Source organism: Giraffa tippelskirchi, chromosome 10 (assembly GCF_054371585.1).
Source record: "Giraffa tippelskirchi isolate mGirTip1 chromosome 10, T2T-mGirTip1v1.2.pri, whole genome shotgun sequence".
In the NCBI taxonomy this organism is placed as follows: Eukaryota; Metazoa; Chordata; class Mammalia; order Artiodactyla; family Giraffidae; genus Giraffa; species Giraffa tippelskirchi.
Window position 1 is genome coordinate 144,227,116 of NC_137284.1, and position 23,387 is coordinate 144,250,502.

Sequence of the window (23,387 nt, forward strand, 5' to 3'; positions counted from 1 at the left end):
CACTTTAAAACCTAGCATCTCTTCTCCTTTCCCATCATTTCTGCCCTATCTCTATTCTTTATCATGGATTGTTGCTGTGACCTAGGTACTGTCCTCCCTACTAGGATCTTGTCTCTTTGAATCCATCCCCTCAGGATGGTCTTATAGGTCTACTTAAAATGTAAATTTATTCATTGCCAGGTCTCCATCTTCTACAACATACAGTCTGAGTTTCCTTAGCAGGACACAAGAGTACTCCATAATTTAATTTCTTTCTGACTCTTGGCCACCTCCCTTCACCCTTCCCAGACTCAATTTTGCACTTCCTCACTGCTGAACCTATGTACTGTAATTTCTTGTCACTCCAAATATTCTCAGTCTTCTCCCTAACACATTATCATGGTCATATTTAGTTCTTATAGCAAATTGTTGAGTTGGGTTCCATAATTATTCCATTTCAGAACATTGCCAGGCTTGGGTTAGCTTTCTATAGCGACCATCTAGAGGTCTGGAGAGAATATTTATGCAGATTAATAGCCTTCTACTGGTTTTCTTTTTGTCTGATGAAAACTCTTCTACATGTATGCCTGGTAGAAGTATATGCATAATCAATTTTGAATGATGCTATGTGAGGGGAACTTGGTGAATACACTTCATCATGAAAGCAAACCCAGTTGCTAAAATGAACACATTTTATAGACACAACTTTAAGCTGCATTAAGTCACGATAATCCTTGGAAAGACAGATATGTCAGGTCAAATTGAACACCAGATACTATTATGATTTTTAAAATAGCAATTAATCTAGGTTGCCATGTTAGGATATTTTATTAACTGCAGCCTAAAGTGACTAAGCACACGCCAGAGACAAGCTATTCATTAAGATGTGTCTGCTATTCCAAATCAATCTGATTCAACTTATCACAAAGAGAGTCCATACACTGTTTTAAGCACATTGTTTAATATATCACAATTTTCTGAATTTGGATATTTGTCTTGATATCAACAAACAGACCTCCATTCTGATTAGTGCATAGGCTCTTGACCTTTATCTGTTAAATACTAAAGAGAGAAACTTCATTTCAGTACCAAAGAAAAGAGAATTGTGAGGTAAGAGGAAGCCAGAGAAACATGCAGCAGAGACTCTGATGTTCTTAAAGAGGAGGGAATAAAGAGGGTGAGCCTGACACTGAGGAAATATCATTTTCAAAATTCTATTGTTGGTTACAAAAGATATAGATCACAAACATATAACAATATGCATATGTTTAGGTTGTAATTTATGTATAATAATATTGCAAACACACAAATAAAGCACCAAAAAAAAAAAACCCTTCCAATCAGTAAATGCTTATATTACATGTGATGCTAATATCTAACAACAGAACTAAGAGGAATGAGCGAAGCAATGCAGATCAGTTTATCAGCACATATAGTGTCCGTAGGCACAAGCTAGTGTGAGTGGATTCAGTATACTCAGTGATGAAAGGCAGCCTAACAACCGAGGTTTTGAATTTGCACCTAACAAATAATTTGAGATGTGTTCCCCATATGACGCTTGAAATATGATAACTACAGGCTTAATCTTTCTTTTTTTTCCTTTGATTCAGATGCACATTTTCAAATTATCAAATTAGTTCTAGTAAGTTCTGCTCTTAAATTGGGCATAATATTAATATTTTTCACAAGGCTTTAGTTTCATTTTCTTTGGAGAAGAAAATGGCAACCCACTCCAGTGTTCTTGCCTGGAGAGTCCCAGGGACAGTGGAGCCTGGTGGGCTGCCGTCTATGGGGTCGCACAGAGTCGGACACGACTGAAGCGACTTAGCAGCAGTTTCATTTTCTATCTTCAGTTATCCATAATTATTAAATATTTCACTTTATTTGTGGCCGCTTTGGTATCATCATTGAATCAGTCAGGGTTCTCCAAAGAAGCAGAAGCAAGAGGATACACACACACATGCATGTATAGTTGATATTCATTATGAATGGATTCTGTGTTTGTGAATTCACCTACTTGCTAAAATTTCTTTGTAACCTTCAATTGAACACTTGTAGTGATTTCATGGTGATTTCCAGACACACACAGAGCAGTGAAAATCTGAGTCACTTGACATATATGTTCTCAGCTGAAGTCAAAGAAATGGATACTGTGTCTTCTTATATGCTTTTCTTGGTTGATTTAGTGTCTCATTTTTGTGTTTTTTGGTTATCTTCCTGCTTAAAATGATCCCCAAGCATAGTGCTGCAGTGTTGTCTAATATTCCCAGGCACCAGAAACCTGTGTTTTACCTTATGGAGAAACTACATATGTTAGATAAGCATCATTCAGACATAAATTCCAGTGCTGTTGGCTGTGAGTTTAGAGTTAATGAATCAGCAATATATGTTAAATAAGTTTAGATATTTCCCAGGTGGCACTAGTGGTAAAGAACCTGCCTGCCAATGCAGGAGATGCAACAGACCCAGGTTCAATCCCAGAATTGGGAAGATCTCCTGGAGGAGGGCATGGCAACCCACTCCAGTATTCTTGCCTAAATCCCACGGACAGAGGAACCTGGTGGGCTACAGTCCCTAGGGTGACAAAGAGACACAACTGAAGCGACTTAGCATGCATGCGGCATACAATGCAAGAAGTCTTTAAACAGTAACACATACACACATAAAGCAATATTATGTATTGATTAAGTGACAAAATGTTGTGACCAGAGGCTTGCAGAAACCTAACCCTATATTTCCCCTAGGAGCAAGGGTTCAGGATTCACTGATTTAGTATTCAAGTGGATTTTATAGACTTCAGATACTAAGAATAACAAAGAGGTACTATATCTATCTATCTACCTATATAGATTGGTTTTAAAGAACTGGAGGTACAGTTAATAGGGACCAGAAGGTCTGAAATCTGTAGAGCAGGCCAGAAGGTTGAAAACTCAGACAGGAGTTGATGCCGCAGTTTTGAGGCAGAATTTCTTCTTTTCCAACCCTGTTATTGCTCTTAAGACTTCAACTGATTGGATGAAGACTGCTCACATCATAGAGGACAGTCTCCTTTACTTCAGCTCAACTGACTGTAGATGTTAATCACATCTACAAAATGCTTTTAGAGCAGCAGCTCCAAAAATTTGTATTTGGTGAAATAACATACTATGACCTAGTCAAGTTGACACATAAAATTAATCATCATAGATTTGATACTGATGAACTTGTAATGAGCCCAGTTCACTGAGTGGTGTTTATATTTAAAGATGAGTTATTACTGTCTTCTCACAAACACACACACACAGAGAAAAAGAGAAATAACATGTTTCTGCTCTGACAAGTGGGAAGTTTACTTGATCAGGAGCAAAAAGTTTTTCTTACTAGAGCCCCTTGGTTTCAAGTCAGCACCACTACTAGCGGGCATTGGAAAATTTACTTACCTATATGTTCTTTAGTTTTGTTAAATCTAAAAAGATAATAATAGTATTACCCTTGACATCAGGCCTATTTTAGATATTCCAAAAATATGCCAGCTTTTCTCAGTACTAGCTCCCTGGGGAATGTGGAGAGACAGAAGGCTGTGCACATGCATGTACTTCCTCGAAGGTTAAGCCACAGTCCCTTGGCAGGTGTGTGAAGAGCTAAGGACGGCAACTGATGGGAAAGCAACCAGTTCTAGCCCAGTGACTTCCAACTTATCACCCAAATAAGCCCAGGCTAAGAAGAGCATGGAGATGGGGTAGGTGAGAGATTTTGACCATATTTCACTAATAAAGAAAAACTCACATCCATTAGCCATCAAATTCTTATTCCAAAGTTCTGTGATCAAGGAAATAGAACCCAAAGCAGAGGACATAAGTAAGATGAGGAGAAATACAGACCCCAAATACTTTGTATAGTTGCGTTGTTTTTTTTTTCCCCCCAGAAGAAGAAAGAGCTCACAAAATCAGTCCACATAGAAGTCACAGTCACCCACTGAAAAGCAAAAAATTCAGTCGGTTAGTTAGCTCATAAACATAATGCTAAAAAACCGGTGTGATCATGTTTCCACTCTTTTGTTTAAAGGCTGTTTGTTTCTATGATTGTGGTGGTGCCATGTAAATGCAGAGGATTCAGTAATGAAAGGTGAAATCAGGACCTTGCTGTTCCAGATGCTCTCTCTGCCTCTCTGAGTCTCTGAGTGTACCTGCTGCCGGGCGCAAGCCCCTTCCCTAACCTCCCCATCACAATATGACAGACTTCGGGGAAAATGAGGGGACATTCTAAAGCAAAAATAATTCTGTCACTTTTATAGTCAAAAGTGTCAGAGCTCAGACATCAGTGGTAATTCAGAAAAGTCAGTAATGCATTTTGTGTCTGCATTTACTGACATTTGCTGGTTATTCCATATGAAAGTTATTTCAAGGTACTATTGCATTGCAATTTAATCAATATTATATCTTTAGCTTAAAAAATACTATTACAAACTTCCTAGGACACACTAAGTAAGTCATATCAACTCCTTATTTAATATAGAGGTATTTATGTCATTAGACAATAGTCACTTTCCAAAGTGCCTTCTGCTCCTAATGCAGATGCTTTAACTTTAATCTCAGCTAATTAGAGGGTGAAATAGTTGGTTTCATTGGAAAGAGGATCTGTGCAGATTTATGTACGTTATTCATTATTTTGGAAAACCTTCAGTTCTATGCAGAATAAACTTGGAGGCAAGAGATTAGCCAATAAGATATTTCAACAATTCTCATTCAAAGGTGAGAAGGCTGTGGAATAATATGAGCTTTAATACATATATAGGCATGATTTTTAATTCATGTATCAATTATCTGTATGTGGAAAGTGGCCGGATGCAAAACAATAGTTTTGCCATATGAGTATATCCTATCTACATTATATAGAAATGGCCAAGTACAAAAAATTTGTATTAACATATCCCTCATAGTCTATATGAATTATATCACAGTTAGAAATATGGTGACAAAATTATATTCATTATGCAGCTAAGAATAAGTTCATTCTTAATAAGATATATGTAAATATGATTTGTGTTAAATATATATGAAGAAAACTGCAAGACACTGCAGAAGGACAAAAACAAAAACTTAAATGAATAGGAAAACATTACTGGATTAAAAGACTTAATACTAGACAGTCATTAATTTTTTCCAAATTAATTTATAATAGTACACTAAAAATTTCATAAGGAAAATTTCACAAAATACTCTGAGGTTTATATTTAAAAGCATGAAAGTATAATAAATAATTAAAAATAGTTCACTAATAAATGACTTATAATTAGAGTGTCTAAATATATTATAAAATTAAAATAGGAAAATTAATATTATTGGTACAAAGTTAAATTGGATAAAATAATGGGATAGAATGGAAAGCCCAGAAATCTGAATTTATGGAACTATTTAGTAGATTGCAGAATTAACTTTTCAAATTTGCAGAGAAAGTGTAAGTTATTTAATGTATGTTCCTAGAGTGATTTTTTTTAACTCTTTGGGGAAAATATCAAAATTACATATCTTCATAGCTTATTCTAAAGTATAGGCCTTGTATATATTACATATAGTCCATATAGCTAAAACTTCAAACTGACAGGATATTTTATTACCTGGTTTGCAAAGCTTTTTAATGATAATTCTTATTTTAAAACTTCAAACTGACAGGATATTTTATTACCTGGTTTGCAAAGCTTTTTAATGATAATTCTTATTTTTGTAAACAGCTGTAGGAAAGTAACATAATCATCAATCACTGGTGGGATTTTACTATCAAAAACAGCAAGTATAGATCATTTTGACCAATGATCCAAGTTTTAGGAGATTATCCTAAGAAAGCAATTCAGTTCAGTCTTTCAGTCGTGTCCAACTCTTTACGACGCCATGAACCGCAGCATGCCAGGCCTCCCTGTCCATCACCAACTCCCGGAGTCTACTCAAACCCATGTCCATTGAGTCGGTGATGCTGACCAACCATCTCATCCTCTGTCGTCCCCTTCTTCTCCTGCCCTCAACCTTTCCCAGCATCAGGGTCTTTTCCAATGAGTCAGCTCTTCACATCAGATGGCCAAAGTATTGGAGTTTCAGCTTCAACATCAGTCCTTCCAGTGAACACCCAGGACTGATCTCCTTTAGGATGGATTGATTGGATCTCCTTGCAGTCCAAGGGACTCTCAAGAGTCTTCTCCAACACCACAGTTCAAAAGTATCAATTCTTCAGCGTTCAGCTTTCTTTATAGTCCAACTATCACATCCATACATGACCACTGGAAAAACCATAGCCTTGACTAGACGGACCTTTGTTGGCAAAGTAATGTCTCTGCTTTTAAATATGCTGTCTAGGTTGGTCATAACTTTCCTTCCAAGGAGTAAGCATCTTTTAATTTCATGGCTGCAATCACCATCTGCAGTGATTTTGGAGCCCAGAAAAATAAAGTCAGCCACTCTTTCCACTGTTTCCCCATCTATTTGCCATGAAATGATGGGACCAGATGCCATGATCTTAGTTTTCTGAATGATGAGCTTTAAGCCAACTTTTTCACTCTCCTCTCTCACTTTCATCAAGAGGCTATTTAGTTCTTCTTCACTTTCTGCCATAAGGGTGGTGTCATCTGCATATCTGAGGTTATTGATATTTCTCTTGGCAATCTTGATTCCAGCTTGTGCTTCCTCCAGCCCAGCATTTCTCATGATGTACTCTGCATATAAGTTAAATAAGCAGGGTGACAATATACAGACTTGACATACTCCTTTTCCTATTTGGAACCAGTCTGTTGTTCCATGTCCAGTTCTAACTGTTGCTTCCTGACCTACATACAGGTTTCTCAAGAGGTAGGTCAGGTGATCTGGTATTCCCATCTCTTGAAAAATTTTCCACAGTTTATTGTGATCCACACAGTCAAAGGCTTTGCCATAGTCAATAAAGCAGAAATAGATGTTTTCCTGGAACTCTCTTGCTTTTTCGATGATCCAGCGGATGTTGGCAATTTGATCTCTGGTTCCTCTGCCTTTTCTAAAACCAGCTTGAACATCTGGAAGTTCACGGTTCACATATTGCTGAAGCCTGGCTTGGAGAATTTTGAACATTACTTTACTAGCGTGTGAGATGAGTGCAATTGTGCCGTAGTTTGAGCATTCTTTGGCATTGCTTTTCTTAGGGATTGGAATGAAAACGGACCTTTTCCACTCCTGTGGCCACTGCTGAGTTTTCCAAATTTGCTGGCATATTGAGTGCAGCACTTTGACAGCCTCATCTTTCAGGATTTGAAATAGCTCAACTGGAATTCCATCACCTCCACTAGCTTTGTTCGTAGTGATGCTTCCTAAGGCCCACTTGACTTCACATTCCTAGTCTGGTTCTAGGCTAGTGATCACACCATTGCGATTATCTGGGTCATGAAGATCTTTTTGTACAAGTCTTCTGTGTATTCTTGCCACCTCTTCTTAATATCATCTGCTTCTGTTAGATCCCTACCATTTCTGTCTTCTATTGAGCCCATCTTTGCATAAAGGCTAATAGAATTCTGCCAAGAGAATGCACTGGTCATAGCAAACCCTCTCTTCCAACAACACAAGAGAAGACTCTACACATGGACATCAGCAGATGGTTGACACCGAAATCAGACTGATTATATTCTTTGCAGCCAAAGATGGAGAAGCTCTATACAGTAAGCAAAAACAAGACTAGGAGCTGACTGTGGCTCAAATCATGAACTCCTTATTGCCAAATTCAGACTGAAATTGAAGAAAGTGGAGAAAACCACTAGACCATTCAGGTATGACCTAAATCAAATCCCTTTTGACTATACAGTGGAAGTGAGAAATAGATTTAAGGGACTAGATATGATAGACAGAGTGCCTGATGAACTATGGATGGAAGTTTATGACATTGTACGGGAGACAAGAATCAAGACCATCCCCAAGAAAAAGAAATGCAAAAAAACAAAATGGCTGTCTGAGGAGGCCTTACAAATAGCTGTGAAAAGAAGAGAAGCGAAAAGCAAAGGAGAAAAGGAGAGATATACCCATATGAATGCAGAGTTCCAAAGAATAGCAAGGAGAGATAAGAAAGCCTTCCTCAGTGATCAATGCAAAGAAATATAGGAAAACAATAGAATGGGAAAGACTAGAGATCTCTTCAAGAAACTTAGAGATACCGAGAAAGCAATTAGCAATCTATAAAAGAAAAAAAATGTACATGAAACCTCATTTCACCATTGTATACTAGAGTGTAAAATTGAAAAGGACCTAAATGTCACAAATAAAAGATTGTTCAATTAAATCATGATATCACCACAAAACTAAATATTATGTACCCACTAGAATGACGCATTAAAAAGTTGCCTAAAGTCCATTATTATCTTTATTTGAAAATTTTATCAATGAGTCAATGTCAAAGGTTATAAAGTAGAGGCCTAGAGGCCAAATCTGTCCACACAACAGACTTGTTTTACTTGCTTCTCAGTATTTTATAACATTGAGCCAAGATTTGAAAATTAGGAGAACACACACAGGAATCCAAATTTCCAGTGTATCTTTACAACTCTGAACACCTAACAATATTGTGACCACATTTCAACCTCAACTGGGACTGGACAGTGGAAGTTCTCCTCTCTTTCCCCACAAGGCCCACCAGCCAGGAACATGCTTTTCTCACTCTTCCAGTTCCCTACCTTGCCCCACTGAGATAGTGCACTGACCTCTACTGTGTGATCTGAAACTTTTAAAATTAAATGTGTGCATAGGTGAATATATTCATTGCATGCACATATGTGTGCATATAGGAAGATATACAACAAAATTTCAATAGAAATAAAACTTCACAGGCACTATTGTGTAAGGTCTTTGACAACAAGAAACAAGTCAACGTTTTCACTATTTTATCCCTTGAATTTAGGTAGAAGAAAATTATTGTTGAATGTTCAGGTAAGGAAGATAATAGCTCTTATTTGTCATGTATGAATAATTCAGAATCTTTTTTTCTTTTGCTTTACATTTCTAATTACTAATTTTAAAATAAGAAAGAAAATTCACAATAATTTTTATGTTTTTAATATCCAAGGGCAGAGGGAAGTCTGTAAGCAAAGGAAAATATATCTTAAATAAATCTCATGTATTTGTAAAGTAAAAAGGAAGACCGCACCATTAGTTGAAATGATGCAGAAATCCTTGGCACTGAATTCTGCTGTATATAATACAAAACACAATACAAGAGCCAATTGATTCATGTCTGATTTTGTACTTTTGTTTAGATTTCTCCAATGGAAATCATCAAAATACCCTTCCTTACTCTCTGCAAAGTGCTACATATCTCAAACACACCCTTTCTAAGAGCCTTCCTCTCACTTCCCTCCTTTGTTGCTGAGATATTTAGACAATAATTATAATGATACTATAAAACCAGCATGTAAGTCGCTGAATGATAACTTCTAGTCTGTCCACTAAGTAAGTCCAGGATGAAATCACCAGCACAGAGGTGTCAGTTAATTGAGGAATCAGACAGCTAGAGAGACCAGACTGTGTGAGAAAATACCCTTATCCCAAGGACAAACCTTTGCTCTGACATTGGAGAGAATACACAAATAAACTTGCCAAGTAAATTGCTTTCCTTCCCTAATACATGATCTCTTGCTCTAGTGCTAAAGCTACTTTTATTTTTTTTAATGTGTTGGTAGGTAAATATGGAGCTAGATCGAGAGAGGTAGTTCATGCTTGTACTTTTTCAATATTGAGAGTGAAAGGAAGATACAGATAGCAATTTGAATCTAATTTGCAGGCTTGCATGGATGAAAAGTCACAAAGGGAAGCTGAGATGTACCAAGATGTTGGGGGTGGAAGGCATGGTGATAGTGACAAAACCAGCTGACACAGAGCAGAGGCCTCTTCAATAAGTACAGCAAAACCAAAATATTATAAACTCAAGACAGAGCAGTTTTCTCTCTGTAGTTACATGCAGTACAATAGTAAGGAAATATACATCTAAGGCCAAAGCCACTGATGATCCTTTCTGACCTCCCAGTCATCACCATATGGATCCTAAGAAAATGAAAATAAAGTTAGAGTCCTACAATGCATTTAAGCTGAAAGAGACATTGGAGTTGAACGTTCTCACTGCACAGAGGACAAAAATCAAATTCAGGGAGGCAAGTACTATCTCCTGAAGGAGCCTGCAGATAATTTAACATCCCAGACCCCTGCTCTTTGCATGAGCTTAGACCAACACTGCTGTTTAAAAACAGATCAATATGTGAAATGGCATGAGTGGAGTGGTTATGTGTCTATAGTTGGTTGGCTTGAATTCCTGAAATAGATGTCATTATGCATAACTGAAAATTTTTCTTTTGAGATGAAGCAGATTCAAAATAGAAACCTCTCCCAGATAGTGTCCCCCAAGTTCCTAAATTAAAATAAGAAAACACACACACAGTGACTCAGGAGAAGACAATAGGACCAGCCAACAGCCAGCTAAAAGGGAGCAAAACAGGTGGGGTTTGGGGGGAAAGTAAGGGCTGCAAGGGAGTTTCCTCAGTCATTCAGCTGCCAATATCAGACAGAATCAAATCTTAAAATTAGAGGAAACCCTCATTCAGATAAATTGATGGTTTTGAGCCAAGGCTTATGTCACATGTTAGGTTTGTTTAATTTGGTCATTAAACTGTACAATTCACACTATTTTATATTTATATCCTTCTTTTCTTTGTCATGTATTTATTTTTCATCATATAACATAAAATGGAAAACATTTGAGTCATTATTAATAAAGTCATTTACTGTTTATTATTCTTCAAAAATACATTAATAGTAAATGGTGGGCTTACAGGTGGCTCAGAGGTAAAGACTCCACCTGGAATGCAGGAGACACAGGATACATGAGTTTGATCCCTGGGTTGGGAAGATCCCCTGGAGAAGAGCATGGCAACCCACTCCAGTATTCTTGCCCAGAGAATCCCATGGACAGAGGAGCCTGGCAGGCTACAGTCCATAGGGTTGCAACGACTGAAGCAAGTGAGCACACACACAGTCATACATAACATATGGCACATTTTTGCCCTGTATATTCATATCTGATGCCATTTACTCTACATAACAGGATATGTAAAGAGAATACATAGCACCCACTGCCTTTCTAGTATGTACACTGCTACTATCTGGCAACTTAAGATCATTTTCATGTTAGTGAACAAGAAACAGTTATCAGCAAATTTACTTATTACAAATTTGTAGAATTCAGTAATAAATGATGATTATTTGAGAGAGGTTGTGATTTCATGAAAATTGTCCTCATATGGATAAGTAGAGGAAAGAAAGTGAAAATGAAAGTCGCTCAGTCATATCCAACTCTTTGCGACCCCATGGACTGTAGTCCATAAAATTCTCAAGGCCAGAATACTGGAGTGGGTAGCCTTTCCCTTCTCCAGGGGATCTTCCCAATCCAGGGATCAAACCCAGGTCTCCCACATTGCAGGTGGATTCTATACCAGCTGAGCCGCAAGGGAAGATATGCAATTCATGTGAGCTTAGAAAGTTCAAGAATATATTTTCTAAATAACAGAAAGTAGTTAAGCAACTGTTCCAACAGACCTATTGTACTGTTGGCAATTTTGCAAACTATGAAAGTAATTCTCTTTTCACCTTTGCTCCCAACCTCATCAAAGCTAACTTTAAGCTTTTAATTATTGTTTTCATTGTTTAGTAGCTAAATCATGTCTGACTCTTTTGTGACTCCATGGACTGTAGCCCACCAAGCTTCTCTGTCCATGGGATTTCCCAGGCAAGAATACTTGAATGGGTTGCCATTTCCTTCTCCAGGGAATCTTCTTGACCCAGGGAACAAACACACATCTGCATTGCAAATGGATTCTTTACCACTGAGCCACCAGGGAGGATTTTATTTATGGCTATAGATGAATGTTGCCACCTCTTCTTAATATCTTCTGCTCCTGTTAGGTCCATACCATTTCTGTCCTTTATTGAGCCCATCTTTGCATGAAATGTTCCCTTGGTAGCTCTAATTTTCTTGAAGAGATCTCTAGTCTTTCCCATTCTATTGTTTTCCTCTATTTCTTTGCATTGATGGCTGAGGAAGACTTTCTTATCTCTCCTTGCTATTCTTTGGAACTCTGCATTCAAATGGAAATATCTTTTCTTTTCTCCCTTGCTTTTCACTTCTCTTCTTTTCATAGCTATTTGTAAGTCGTCCTCAGACAGCCATTTTGCTTTTTTGCATTTCTTTTTCTTGGGGATGGTCTTGATCCCTGTCTCTTCTACAATGTCACAAACCTCCGTCCATAGTTCATCAAGCACTCTGTCTATCAGATCTAGTCCCTTAAATCTATTTCTCACTTCTACTGTATAGTCAAAAGGGATTTGATTTAGGTCACACCTGAGTGGTCTAGTGGTTTTCCCTACTTTCGTCAATTTAAGCCTGATTTGGCAATAAGGACTTCATTGGACTGCAAGGAGATCCAACCAGTCCATCCTAAAGGAGATCCATTCTGGGTGTTCATTGGAAGGACTAATGTTGAAGCTGAAACTCCAATACTTTCACCACCTCATGTGAAGAGTTGACTCATTGGAAAAGACCCTGATGCTGGGAAGGATTGGGGGCAGGAGAAGAAGGGGATGACAGAGGATGAGATGGTTGGATGGCATCACTGACTCGATGGACATGGGTTTGGGTAAACTCTGGGAGCTGGTGATGGACAGGGAGGCCTGGCGTGCTACGATTCATGGGGTCGCAAAGAGTTGGACACGACTGAACGACTGAACTGAACTGATAGATGAATGTTGAGGATCCTTGGCTAGTATGCTTGGTTTAAATTCCTTTGTATTATTTAATTCTTGAAATGGATCTACATAAGCATTGAGAAAGCTTACTCTTGTAGAATTTAGAAGCTTACTAAAGCTTTAGAATGGGCTTATGTGCCCAGATTGGAATGTTGGATTGTCAAAGGGAAGATATTCAAATTATGATCGGAAGGTTAGGCTCAGCCAGGGCTGAAGCCAGAGACAGAGGCAATGAGAAAAATCAACTTGAAATTGAAATCCAGTTATATATCCTGGAAAATGTCATTTCATGGTACCAACTTGATCAACATTATCAATAGTTTCTTATAATATCTAACATAAGTGGTCTTCACTGTTATGGAGTCTCCATTTATCAGTCTCCGTACTCCTCAAGTCCTCTGCCATACCCCACTTTTCTCATACTCCATAGATAGCTTTTTGAAAGTTTCCCAAACACCCAATTCCTTGACATCCCCAAAACTAATGGAATCTACGCTGATCCTTAACTCTTCTCTCCTTTTCACAATACTAAGTCTGGGGCTGTTCTCTCTTCATATCGCCCATATACCATTTTTTCTGCTTTCTTAAGCTCTTGCTTCACCAATGGAATTGATTGTTCATAATTGTTTAGACCCGCAATCACCAGGATTTTCTTCTTTTCAACTTGTGATCCTTTTTTTTAAGCATCTAAACAAAATATTTTCAAAGACTTCCCTAATCTATTTTTCTTTGAAATCACCTTTTTTTTTCACTTTGCTTTACCCTTGAGATACAAAATAGGAGTCTGTCTATTTTGTTGCTCTTACCTATCCAAACCCTGACCATGTACAATACTACATTTGATGATTTCTTATTCTCTGGCTTTTATACTCAACTTCCACGTTATTACCATTTTCTTGAACACGATTCTTATTCTTCTTATTTAACCTCAACATGTGAGAATTTTGTTTGGGTTCTGTAAATCCACTGAGTCTTTTAAAGTGGCCATTTAAAGGTTTGTTTTCGGTTGAGTAAGAATCTGTAGTTTATAGTAAGAAAAAAGAAGCTAGCTATAGTCAGCTCTTAAAAACTTGGTTATCAAACTTGGAATTATATGTAAACAGAAATTAGACTTTATTCAAGTGGCTCCCAATCTTTACTTTAAAACACAGTTTGGAAATCTGAGAGTGTACTAGGCATTGTGCCAAAAATATTGAAAATTCACCCCATTCCATTTCACAGTCCCTGTCCCCCAACACGCCTCTTTCGAGTATTTCTATAGTTTAGATACTTTATCTTCCCTCCCTGTCCCCTTAGACAGGGCCATGCCAGTTTGACTTTCTGCTTGGTGCACTGTCATTTGTTATTTTGATAACAATACTAAAAAGAAAAAGAAAACACAACACGTAGCAAATTGAGTCAGGCGATCACCTTTCTGCTTTATAGTGGGCTTTGAAAGAACCAAACAAGGGAAGAGCCAGAGGCAGGCTGCTCACAAGTTACATTCCTAAATGCAGACACAGAACTGAGGATGTTTTATTTTGAAGAGCAGACACTAAGAGGCTGCCTACAAATGAGTCTTTCCTTGGAACACTTGGACAAAATGTTTCCATTCCGATAGCCAAGCATGAACGAGAGTGGAGACGGACTGACAGACGCATAGAGTACCCATACATACATACATACCCAGAGTAAGGATGGACAGTACACCACGGCACACTGGAGGGGTTCTTCTCGGCAGGTTGGGGTGAGCCGTCTCATCCCCCAAAGACGGTCAGTGCAATGGGTCCTCATCCTTCATCTTGCTATTGGAGGTCAGTTCTAACCTAGTCATGACCTCTGGATTTTAAGATGATGAGGCTATGTCTGCAGTCTGTGGAATAATATTTCTAAATAAATGTTTTGTATATAGTAATCATAACATAAATAGTTTCTTATTTCTAGCCACTCATGGGAGAATAATAGCATGACATTAGAGACTGAGAAGTTGGCCCCTTGTGATCGTCCCTCAGACAACCTGTGCTATCTCTTACTTGGGATATTCACTGAAGAAAAGATGGATGAGGGACAGAGTGAATAAACATGTAGCACATAAGTGTTTTCATAAAGATTTTGAAGAATTCACAAGAAATAGCATGGATAAACAATAAAAGGCCTAGAAAAACTCAAGAAAACTAGCATTTGGCAGAATGAATACTCTATTTTTGTTTTGTTGTTAGAAAGTTTCTCATTCAATTAGCAGAACTGCTGAGTTAAATTTTAAAAATAGTTTTTTTTTTTAAACAGCATTTAGAGAATGTGGTAAATGTAAGTCACAGATTCATTTTACACATATACACAAAGCATGTGACCATGTTGCTCTACACATTTAAGTTCAGACAGTTAGAAGCTAGCAGAGATAGTTTTCAGTCTCAGGTTTATCTCCTTCATCCAGAAGCCCATCATGGTTTTCTGAGTATAAAAGCTACAGAGAGAAAAGCTAGACCACCTGAGGGAGCAAGGAGGCCAGCCCTCTGCCAGCACATCTCCTAGAAGGATATCTAGGCCCAGTGGGCCTTTGCTGCTCTCTCCCTCAAGAGGAAGTGACCTTTTAGGAAAAATTTTCCTTAGACTGTTAGCATTTTCAGAGCAGAGATATTCTTTCACTTGTTCATGAAGGGATCAATATCCATTCTTCTTCAGCTAATGCACTGACAGCTGGCACATACTTGGTTAAATGAAGGAATCCAGGGCAGCTTCTCATAGCTTCCGATTTCCATTGATTTTACAATGTTTCAAAGATGAGTTAATTACCTATGGAACCCTCTTCTAATATGTTCTTTTAGAGGTCCAACTATGTGTAATCTTATCTCAGCAGAGAGCACAAACTAAAACTGCTTTGCCGATGGTACAATTGTGCTTGAAGGACAGAGCATCCTGCCTAGCAGATTTATGCATGAGTCTCAATCCATTTACAGTTTATTTGACAATCTTCCCTTCTCATGCATTATTTAGGTCCAGGCATTGTATGTAAATACCCCTATAACATATACTGCTCAAAGTTAACTACTTTTTCACTAACATAGTAGGGATAAAGGCATATAAATTGTGTTGAGGGTAATGATTAGCCAAGATGGTATAGTTTGAGAAAATAGGTGTGATTTTTGTCATAACCTTCATATTGGGTTTGGTCAACATGGAAATTGCTTCTTGCGGGGGAGGAATGGTTAAGCCCTGTAATTCTGGCTCCCTCTGAATAAGGCTTCTGATTTTTCAGTGTTTGGAGAGTCTGAAGGTGAGGAGTTCAGTCACTCAGTCTGACTCTTTGCGACCCCATGGGCTGCAGCACGCCACACTTCCCTGTCCATCACCAACTCCCGGAGCTTTATCAAACTCATGTCCATCGAGTCAGTGATGCCATCCAACCATCTCATCCTCTGTCATCTCCTTCTCTTGCCTTCCTTCAATCTTTCCCAGCATCAGGGTCTTTTTCAATGAGTCAGTTCTTCACAACATTTTTGGCCGAACTATTGGAGCTTCAGCTTCAGCATCAGTCCTTCCAATGAATATTCAGGATTGATTTCCTTTAGGATTGACTAGTTTGATGTCCTTTCTATCCAAGGGACTCTCAAGAGTCTTCTCCAACACCAGTTCAAAAGCATCAATTCTTTGGCATTCAGCTTTCTATATCGTCCAACTCTCATAGCCATACATGACTACTGCAAAAACCATAGCTTTGACTATACGGACATTTGTTGGCAAAGTAATGTCTGTGCTTTTTAATATGCTGTCTAGGTTTGTCATAGCTTTTCTTCCAAGGAGCAAGTATCTTTTAATTTCAAGGCTGAGGTCACCATCTGCAGTAATTTTGAGCCCCAAAAAATAAAGTCTCTCACTTTCCCCATTGTTTCTCCATCTATTTGCCATGAAGGGTTGGAACCGGATGCTGTGATCTTCGTTTTTTGAATGTTGAGCTTTAAGCCAACTTTTCACTCTCCTCATTCACATTCATCAACAGGCTCTTTAGTTCCTCTTTGCTTTCTGCCATAAAGGTGGTGTCATCTGCATATCTGAGGTTATTGATATTTTTCCTGGGAATCTTGATTCTAGCTTATGCTTCATCCAGCCTGGCATTTTACATAATGTACTCTGCATAGAAGTTAAATAAGCAGGGTGACAATATACAATCTTGGCATACTCCTTTCCAGTTTGGAACCAGTTGTTCCATGTCTGGTTCTAACTGTTACTTCTTGACCTGCATTCAGGTTTCTCAGGAGGTATTGGTCTGATATTCCCATCTCTTGATACAGGGTGCTCGGGGCTGGTGCACCGGGATGACCCGGAGGGATGGGATGGGGAGGGAGGTGGAAGGGGGGTTCTGGAAGGGGAAAACATGTACACCCATGGTGGATTCATGTCAATGTATGGCAAAACAAATAAAAATAAATAAATAAATAAATAAAAATTAAAAAAAAAAAAAAAAAGAATTTTCCACGGTTTGTTGTGATCCACGCAGTGAAAAGTTTTAGCGTAATCAATGAAGTAGAGGTAGATATTTTTCTGAAATTATCTTGCTTTTTCTATGATCCAACAGATGTTGACAATTTGATCTCTGGTTCCTCTGCCTTTTCCAAATCCAGCTTGAACATTTGAAAGTTCTCAGTTCACATAATGTTGAAGCCTAGCTTGAAGAATTGGGAGTTAGGGAATTTAAATATATAGTTGGGCTTGAACTTATGGTGTTGGGAGAAGAAAGGGGGTGGGATTGGGGGAACAGAGATTTAAGACAGCATATGATGACCTATGTGACACATGTATCACATATAGTGAATTATGTCATGATTTCGCCTGTAGTTATCACCAAGAAAGTGGTTCATTTTAATCAGGTAGGAGAATTGACTGTCCTGATTTACCACATAAAGTTCTTCATTCTCTCTGACCAATTTGCTTTATTTTAACTCTAAATTAGTGCTTTGGATACAAAAAATCCTTGCTGAGTTGATGTAGCTTTTTATGTTTCCTCATCTCAATTGGCATTAAATCATTTAGTAAAGACTTTAATCTGCTTCATGCTCTCATTTTTCACATTTTAGTGGGATAACACTGTGGTCATTTTGATCCGTTCTAGAAATAGGCTGCAATCAGACTCTGAGGAAACAATCATTTTATATTTCGATTGGAAACAATAAAAATAGTTGCTGCCCATTACTCTCTACACTTCGTTACTACTTTATTTTTATAGCTTTATTGAATCTGGTATGAATCATCAGTATATGAGGCCTGTGTCATTTCTGTCATTGAAAAGTTAGAAAACCCAAGAGTCAACCTTTCGGAGTCCTTTGTTTTCCTGGACTCTGTATCTGTTCTAGGTTTTAGTACCAGAGGAATGATGATGTCAGTTAAGCTTACACTGTGGGTGCATTTGTTTTCAGAGGTTATAGCCAAGAAAATTTTGTCTGTAAAATATAATCCACTTACTTTTACTTTTCATATGTGCATTTTTATGAAAAGAGCAACGCATGCATTAACTTTTTTTCCTTTCCATAAGCAGTGCAACCTTAAGCAGAGATATGCTTAAAATAAATACTAGATTCCTAAACACAACTAAGTGTCCTTTTCTCCACTTACCTTTTATAAGTGTCTTATCTAAATTTGCATTTTCTTTATAGTCAAAAGAAATTTCACTTCTTCCTGTACCTCCTAATCCTTTCTAATCCCATTTATTCTTAACAATTCCAGTTTGCTCTTCAGAGGAAACTATTAACTTACTTTTTAACTTCTCTCTGAGCCTGAACTCATTGTCATTCCTCTCTTCAAATCTGTCCTTGAGTTCTTGTGCCTGTGCTCAGTCTCAGCTTTCAACAGAAGGCACGTGCACCACTGAAAAGAATCTCTAAAGGGATGTATTGTTTGAAATTGCTCAGCTTCTCTAGAACAACAGCTTTCAATCTAGAATTTCCTATCAGAGTCATAACAAGCCTCAGTCCCTCTGAAAATCTGATTCACATGTTTAATTCAAGCAATGAATTAACTAATTTAGAGTTATTAAACCAGCAGCCTGCCGACTAGGAAAAGACAAAACAAAATACAGAAAGCCGACTATACAAATTTCCAACTTCTCAAGATGGTAAGAAAGACACAAGCATCAATTCAAATACAGCTGCCTAATCATATACAACTTTCAGTAGCTCTTCAAGAATTGCTTCCATTTTTCGTTTCACTTCTTGTCCTTGTGAGGACATAACAACCTTTAGAGAGAGCTTTCTCCACTTTTCGCTGAAGTTTGGTTTAGAATACACTATTTTGTCAGCCCTATTTACTGAATGATGTTGATCATCAATATTGGAGTTCAGTCAAATTCCTGGTACAGAAAAGGAAGGGTGCTGGAGTACTTATTCAGATGGAATTTCATTTTAAAAAGTCAAAAAGATGATCTATTCCAAATTGTGCTTTGTTTATAATTATCCAGACTGCTTTTTCCTTTTGGCAGGAGGTGTGTTGTGTTAAAAAAAAAAAAAAAAGACAACTAAAAGGAGCTGCAGGCCTAGAAACAAGGACAAGAGTACTAGTTAAATCATTGTTAGCTCTCTTTCCCTCTTAGTCATGACATTTTTCTAGAGTAAGTGCTGTTTAGAATGTGTTTTGAAGAAGACAGGAGATAACTTAGCAAACAGGGAATGGATGTTTGTTCCAGCATCACTAAGAATAGTATTATTTTTGACAGGCAGCCAAAACTGCAAGCATGTTTACATTGTAATAAGGACTTAGAAATTCTTTAAGGTTTTCACACTGAAAAAATTCATGAATTCTTTTGTATTTGTACTAATGTGGGGATCAAATTGTTGTTTCAGCTACTTTCCTGCTTATTTACCATTTGCTTTTACATTTTTTTTTCCTTTTTTTTTTTAATGGAAGTTCAACTTACATTCAGTGAAGTACACAAACCTTAAGTCTTGATAAATGCAATGTTTTAAGTGAGACTTTCTTTTTAAAAATATTTTACGTGATGCATATCTGGTAAAGTCTACAATACTGTGCTGCAATTTTCTAAATGAGAAAAACTCTACACATTGCTTTCAGAATACTTTCAACATGTCTTTTCAGATATAATTAAAAGCTCAGTGTAGGTGAGTCAATGGCTAAGTTTTATTTTGTGTTTCTGAACCTGCAGGTGGTCAGGCCTGATGCACTGGGGTAGCTGTCCACCAAAGTACATTGTACTTTCCTGAGAAACAGTATGTACAATCTTGAGAACACAGTAAACAAATGGTGAAGGAAAGGAAAAAAGAGAAGTAAAAGGGAGATAGAAATATTAGGAAATGTTTCCAGGAAGTCTTCTGTATTTTCTACATGGATTCTTACCCCTGTCACTTGTCATTGTATTAACCCACCGTTGTTTTAGGTAACTGGATATTTCATCAGCATTTTGTGTGTCCTCTAGATTATAAACTCTTTGTGGATAAGAATGTGTTCTATGTTTTTGTTTGGTCACGCATTACTCCTTCACTTCGATCCTCCACAGCCCTTGAAGGCAAATGAAGATCTGTTCATAACAGAGATTCAGTAAGATGTTTTAGAATGAAGAAAGAAACAGAGAAAGCTCTGGTTTCCTAGCCGGGCTGCCATCACTCCCTGAGGCCACCACTCCCACTATAGCTGCTCATGTAGAGAGATTCAGGAGCTCCTAAAAAGCTCTCAATATGTATATTGATTGCTAATGTGTTACTTGAAAGAAAACCTGATTAAAGGGAAAGAAGTGGAATTTTACTCCACTTCTCCCTGATGCCAAAAAAGTACCAGAGTGTGGAATGTCAATATCATCAGCTACTAGAGCTGCACTGTCTCTGGAAAGAACTCTTCTTTTCCTTTAAGTAAAATTGAAAGACTTTCAAGATTTGTAAGCATCATCACAGTATCAGCAAATTATATCATCTACTGCATCAGTATCAAAACCCTGTACTTTGAAACCTTTCTTTAGAGAAAAGGGACTTTGTTTCCCAAGACTTTCTTAAAAAGTCTCTCCCCAATTCTTTTTTCATTATTTTTCTCTCTAACACCATCAATAGCCAGAGTGATTGTTCATTGTTCATTTCAGGCCTATTAAATCGCTGTCCCAAAGGTTTTAAATATTAGTGGGACTAATGGAAAGTATGGAAGATCTAAAACAGAGTATATGCTATACACTTCAGTGGTCATTCTTCATGTCAGGGAAATTGCAGTTAAAATTAAATTCATCAGATTATTATACAATATAAGATACTCATTTAGAAATATATACTAATATAAAATTAAAAAAAATAAGCTTCATTTTCTTTTTAATTGGTGATACAGTTGAGTTCAATCACTCAGCTGTGTCCAACTCTTTGCAACCCCGTGGACTGCAGCACACCAGGCTTCCCTGTCCATCATCAACTCCTGGAACTTGCTCAAACTCAGGTCCATCGAGTCAGTGATGCCATCCAACCATCTCATCCTCTGTCGTCCCCTCTCCTCCCACCTTCAATCTTTCCCAGCATCAGGGTCTTTTCCAATGAGTCAGTTCTTTGCATCAGAGGGTCAAAGGTTTGGAGTTTCAGCTTCAGCATCAGTCCTTCCAATGAATATTCAGGACTGATTTCCTTTAAGATGGACTGGTTGGATCGCCTTGCAATGCAAGGGACTCTCAAGAGTCTTCTCCAACACCACAGTTCAAAAACATCAATTCTTCGGCACTCAGCTTTCTTTATAGTCCAACTCTCACATCCATACATGACTACTGGAAAAACCATAGCTTTGACTAGATGGACATTTGTTGGCAAAGTAATGTCTCTGCTTTTTAATGTGCTGTGTAGGTTGGTAATAGCTTTTCTTCTAAGGAGCAAGCATCTTTTAATTTCATAGCTGCAGTCACCCTCTGCAGTGATTTTGGAGCCCCCAAAAATAGTCTCTCACTGTTTCCATTGCTTTCCCATCTATTTGCCGTGAAGTGATGGGACCGGATGCCATGATCTTAGTTTTCTGAATGTTGAGCTTTAAGCCAACTTTTTCACTCTCCTCTTTCACTTTCATCAAGAGGCTCTTTAGTTCTTCTTCACTTTCTGCCATAAGGGTGGTGTCATCTGTGTATCTGTGGTTATTGATATTTCTCCTGGCAATCTTAATTCCAGCTTGTGCTTCATCCAGCCCGGCATTTCTCATGATGTACTCTGCATATAAGTTAAATAAGCAGGGTGACAATATACAGCCTCAAAGTACTCCTTTCCTGATTTGGAACCAATCTGTTTTTCCATGTCCAGTTCTAACTGTTGTTTCTTGACCTGCATACGGGTTTCTCAGGAGGCAGGTCAGGTGGTCTGGTATTCCCATCTCCTGAAGAATTTTCCACAGTTTGTTGTGGAAACAATCAAAGGCTTCAGCATAGTCAATAAAGCAGAAGTAAATGTTTTTCTGGAACTCTCTTGCTTTTTCAATGATCCAATGGATATTGGCAATTTGATCTCTGGTTCCTCTGCCTTTTCTAAATCCTTTTCTAAATCTAATTGGTGATAACATGGTATTATATTAGCATTTCATTCTTAAGGCAGTGAAGAGATAATCTGTTTAAATAGTCCCCAGAATCCCTGGTTGCTCAGAGTAAAGAATCCGCTTGCCCTTGCAGGAGACACAGGTTTGATCCCTGGGTCAGGAAGATATGCTGGAGAAGGAAATTGCAACCTATTCCTGTATTCTAGCCTGGAAAATCCCATGGACAGGGGAGACCTGGTAGGCTATAGTCCACGGGGTCATAAGAGTCTAAAATGACTTACTAAATAAAAATAACTCCTAGACTATCTACTGGCTCCTTGTTCCTAGTATAGTCTTATTTCTAATGACAGTCTGATATTTTATTTTATCATCCTTATATTTTTTCATGTTTTTTAATAATAGTGGTTATTTTGTATTTACGGCTAGATATCTAGGCATAATATTGTCAAGTGAAATGAAAGTCGCTCAAATTGTTTCCAACTTTTTACGATCCCAAGAACTATACAGTCCAGGGAATTCTCCAGGCCAGAATACTGGAGTGAGTGGGTAGCCATTCCCTTCTCCAAGGGATCTTCTCAACTCAGGGATTGAACCCAGGTCTCCCACATTGCAGGCATATTCTTTACCAGCTGAGCCACCAGGGAAGCCCAATATTGTCAAAGTCAACTTTTAATTATCTCAGGACAGATTGTAGTATTCAGCCCTCATGTATGCAATTTAAAGGGCTTCCCTGGTGGCTCAGCAGTAAAGAATCTTCCTGCACTGTAGGAGCTGCAGGAGATGGGGGTTTGATTTCTGGGTCGGGAAGGTCCCCTGGAGGAGGGCATGGCCACCCACTCCAGTATTCTTGCCTGGAAAATCCCATGGACAGAGGAGCCTGGTAGGCTACAGTCCTTGGGATCGCAAAGAGTCAGACACAACTGAAGCAACTTAGCAAGCACGCACGCACACATGCAGTTTAAAAAGCTAAAATGGGCCTTGTTACACACTCACTTGAGGGACTTTCAGGCCATACTAACTACTGCAGCTGACGTATTTATCCCTAGTGTTTACTAAGTGATTAGGCTGCTTCTTAGAGATCAATGTCTGAAAGAAAGGAACAATGAAAACCCAGAAAACTTTGCCATTTTTGGTAATGTGTTTAAATAGCAGAAGAAATTAGAAATCTATGAAAAG

At 38.0% G+C, this 23,387-nt stretch overlaps 1 protein-coding gene across 50 annotated transcripts in view; it reads left to right on the plus strand.

Moving 5' to 3' along the window:
* Positions 1-23,387, plus strand: part of CHRM2 (cholinergic receptor muscarinic 2) — a 688,089-nt gene that overhangs the window by 652,842 nt on the left and 11,860 nt on the right. The window contains exon 10 of one of the 50 annotated variants that reach the window (XM_081533026.1): positions 19,879-20,109. The exons of the other annotated variants lie outside the window; for them this stretch is intronic. Coding sequence (XP_081389152.1) covers positions 20,027-20,109 — 83 coding nt within the window. The 5' untranslated portion in view covers positions 19,879-20,026. The remainder of the gene's footprint in view (positions 1-19,878; positions 20,110-23,387) is intronic. 50 annotated transcript variants of the gene reach the window in all.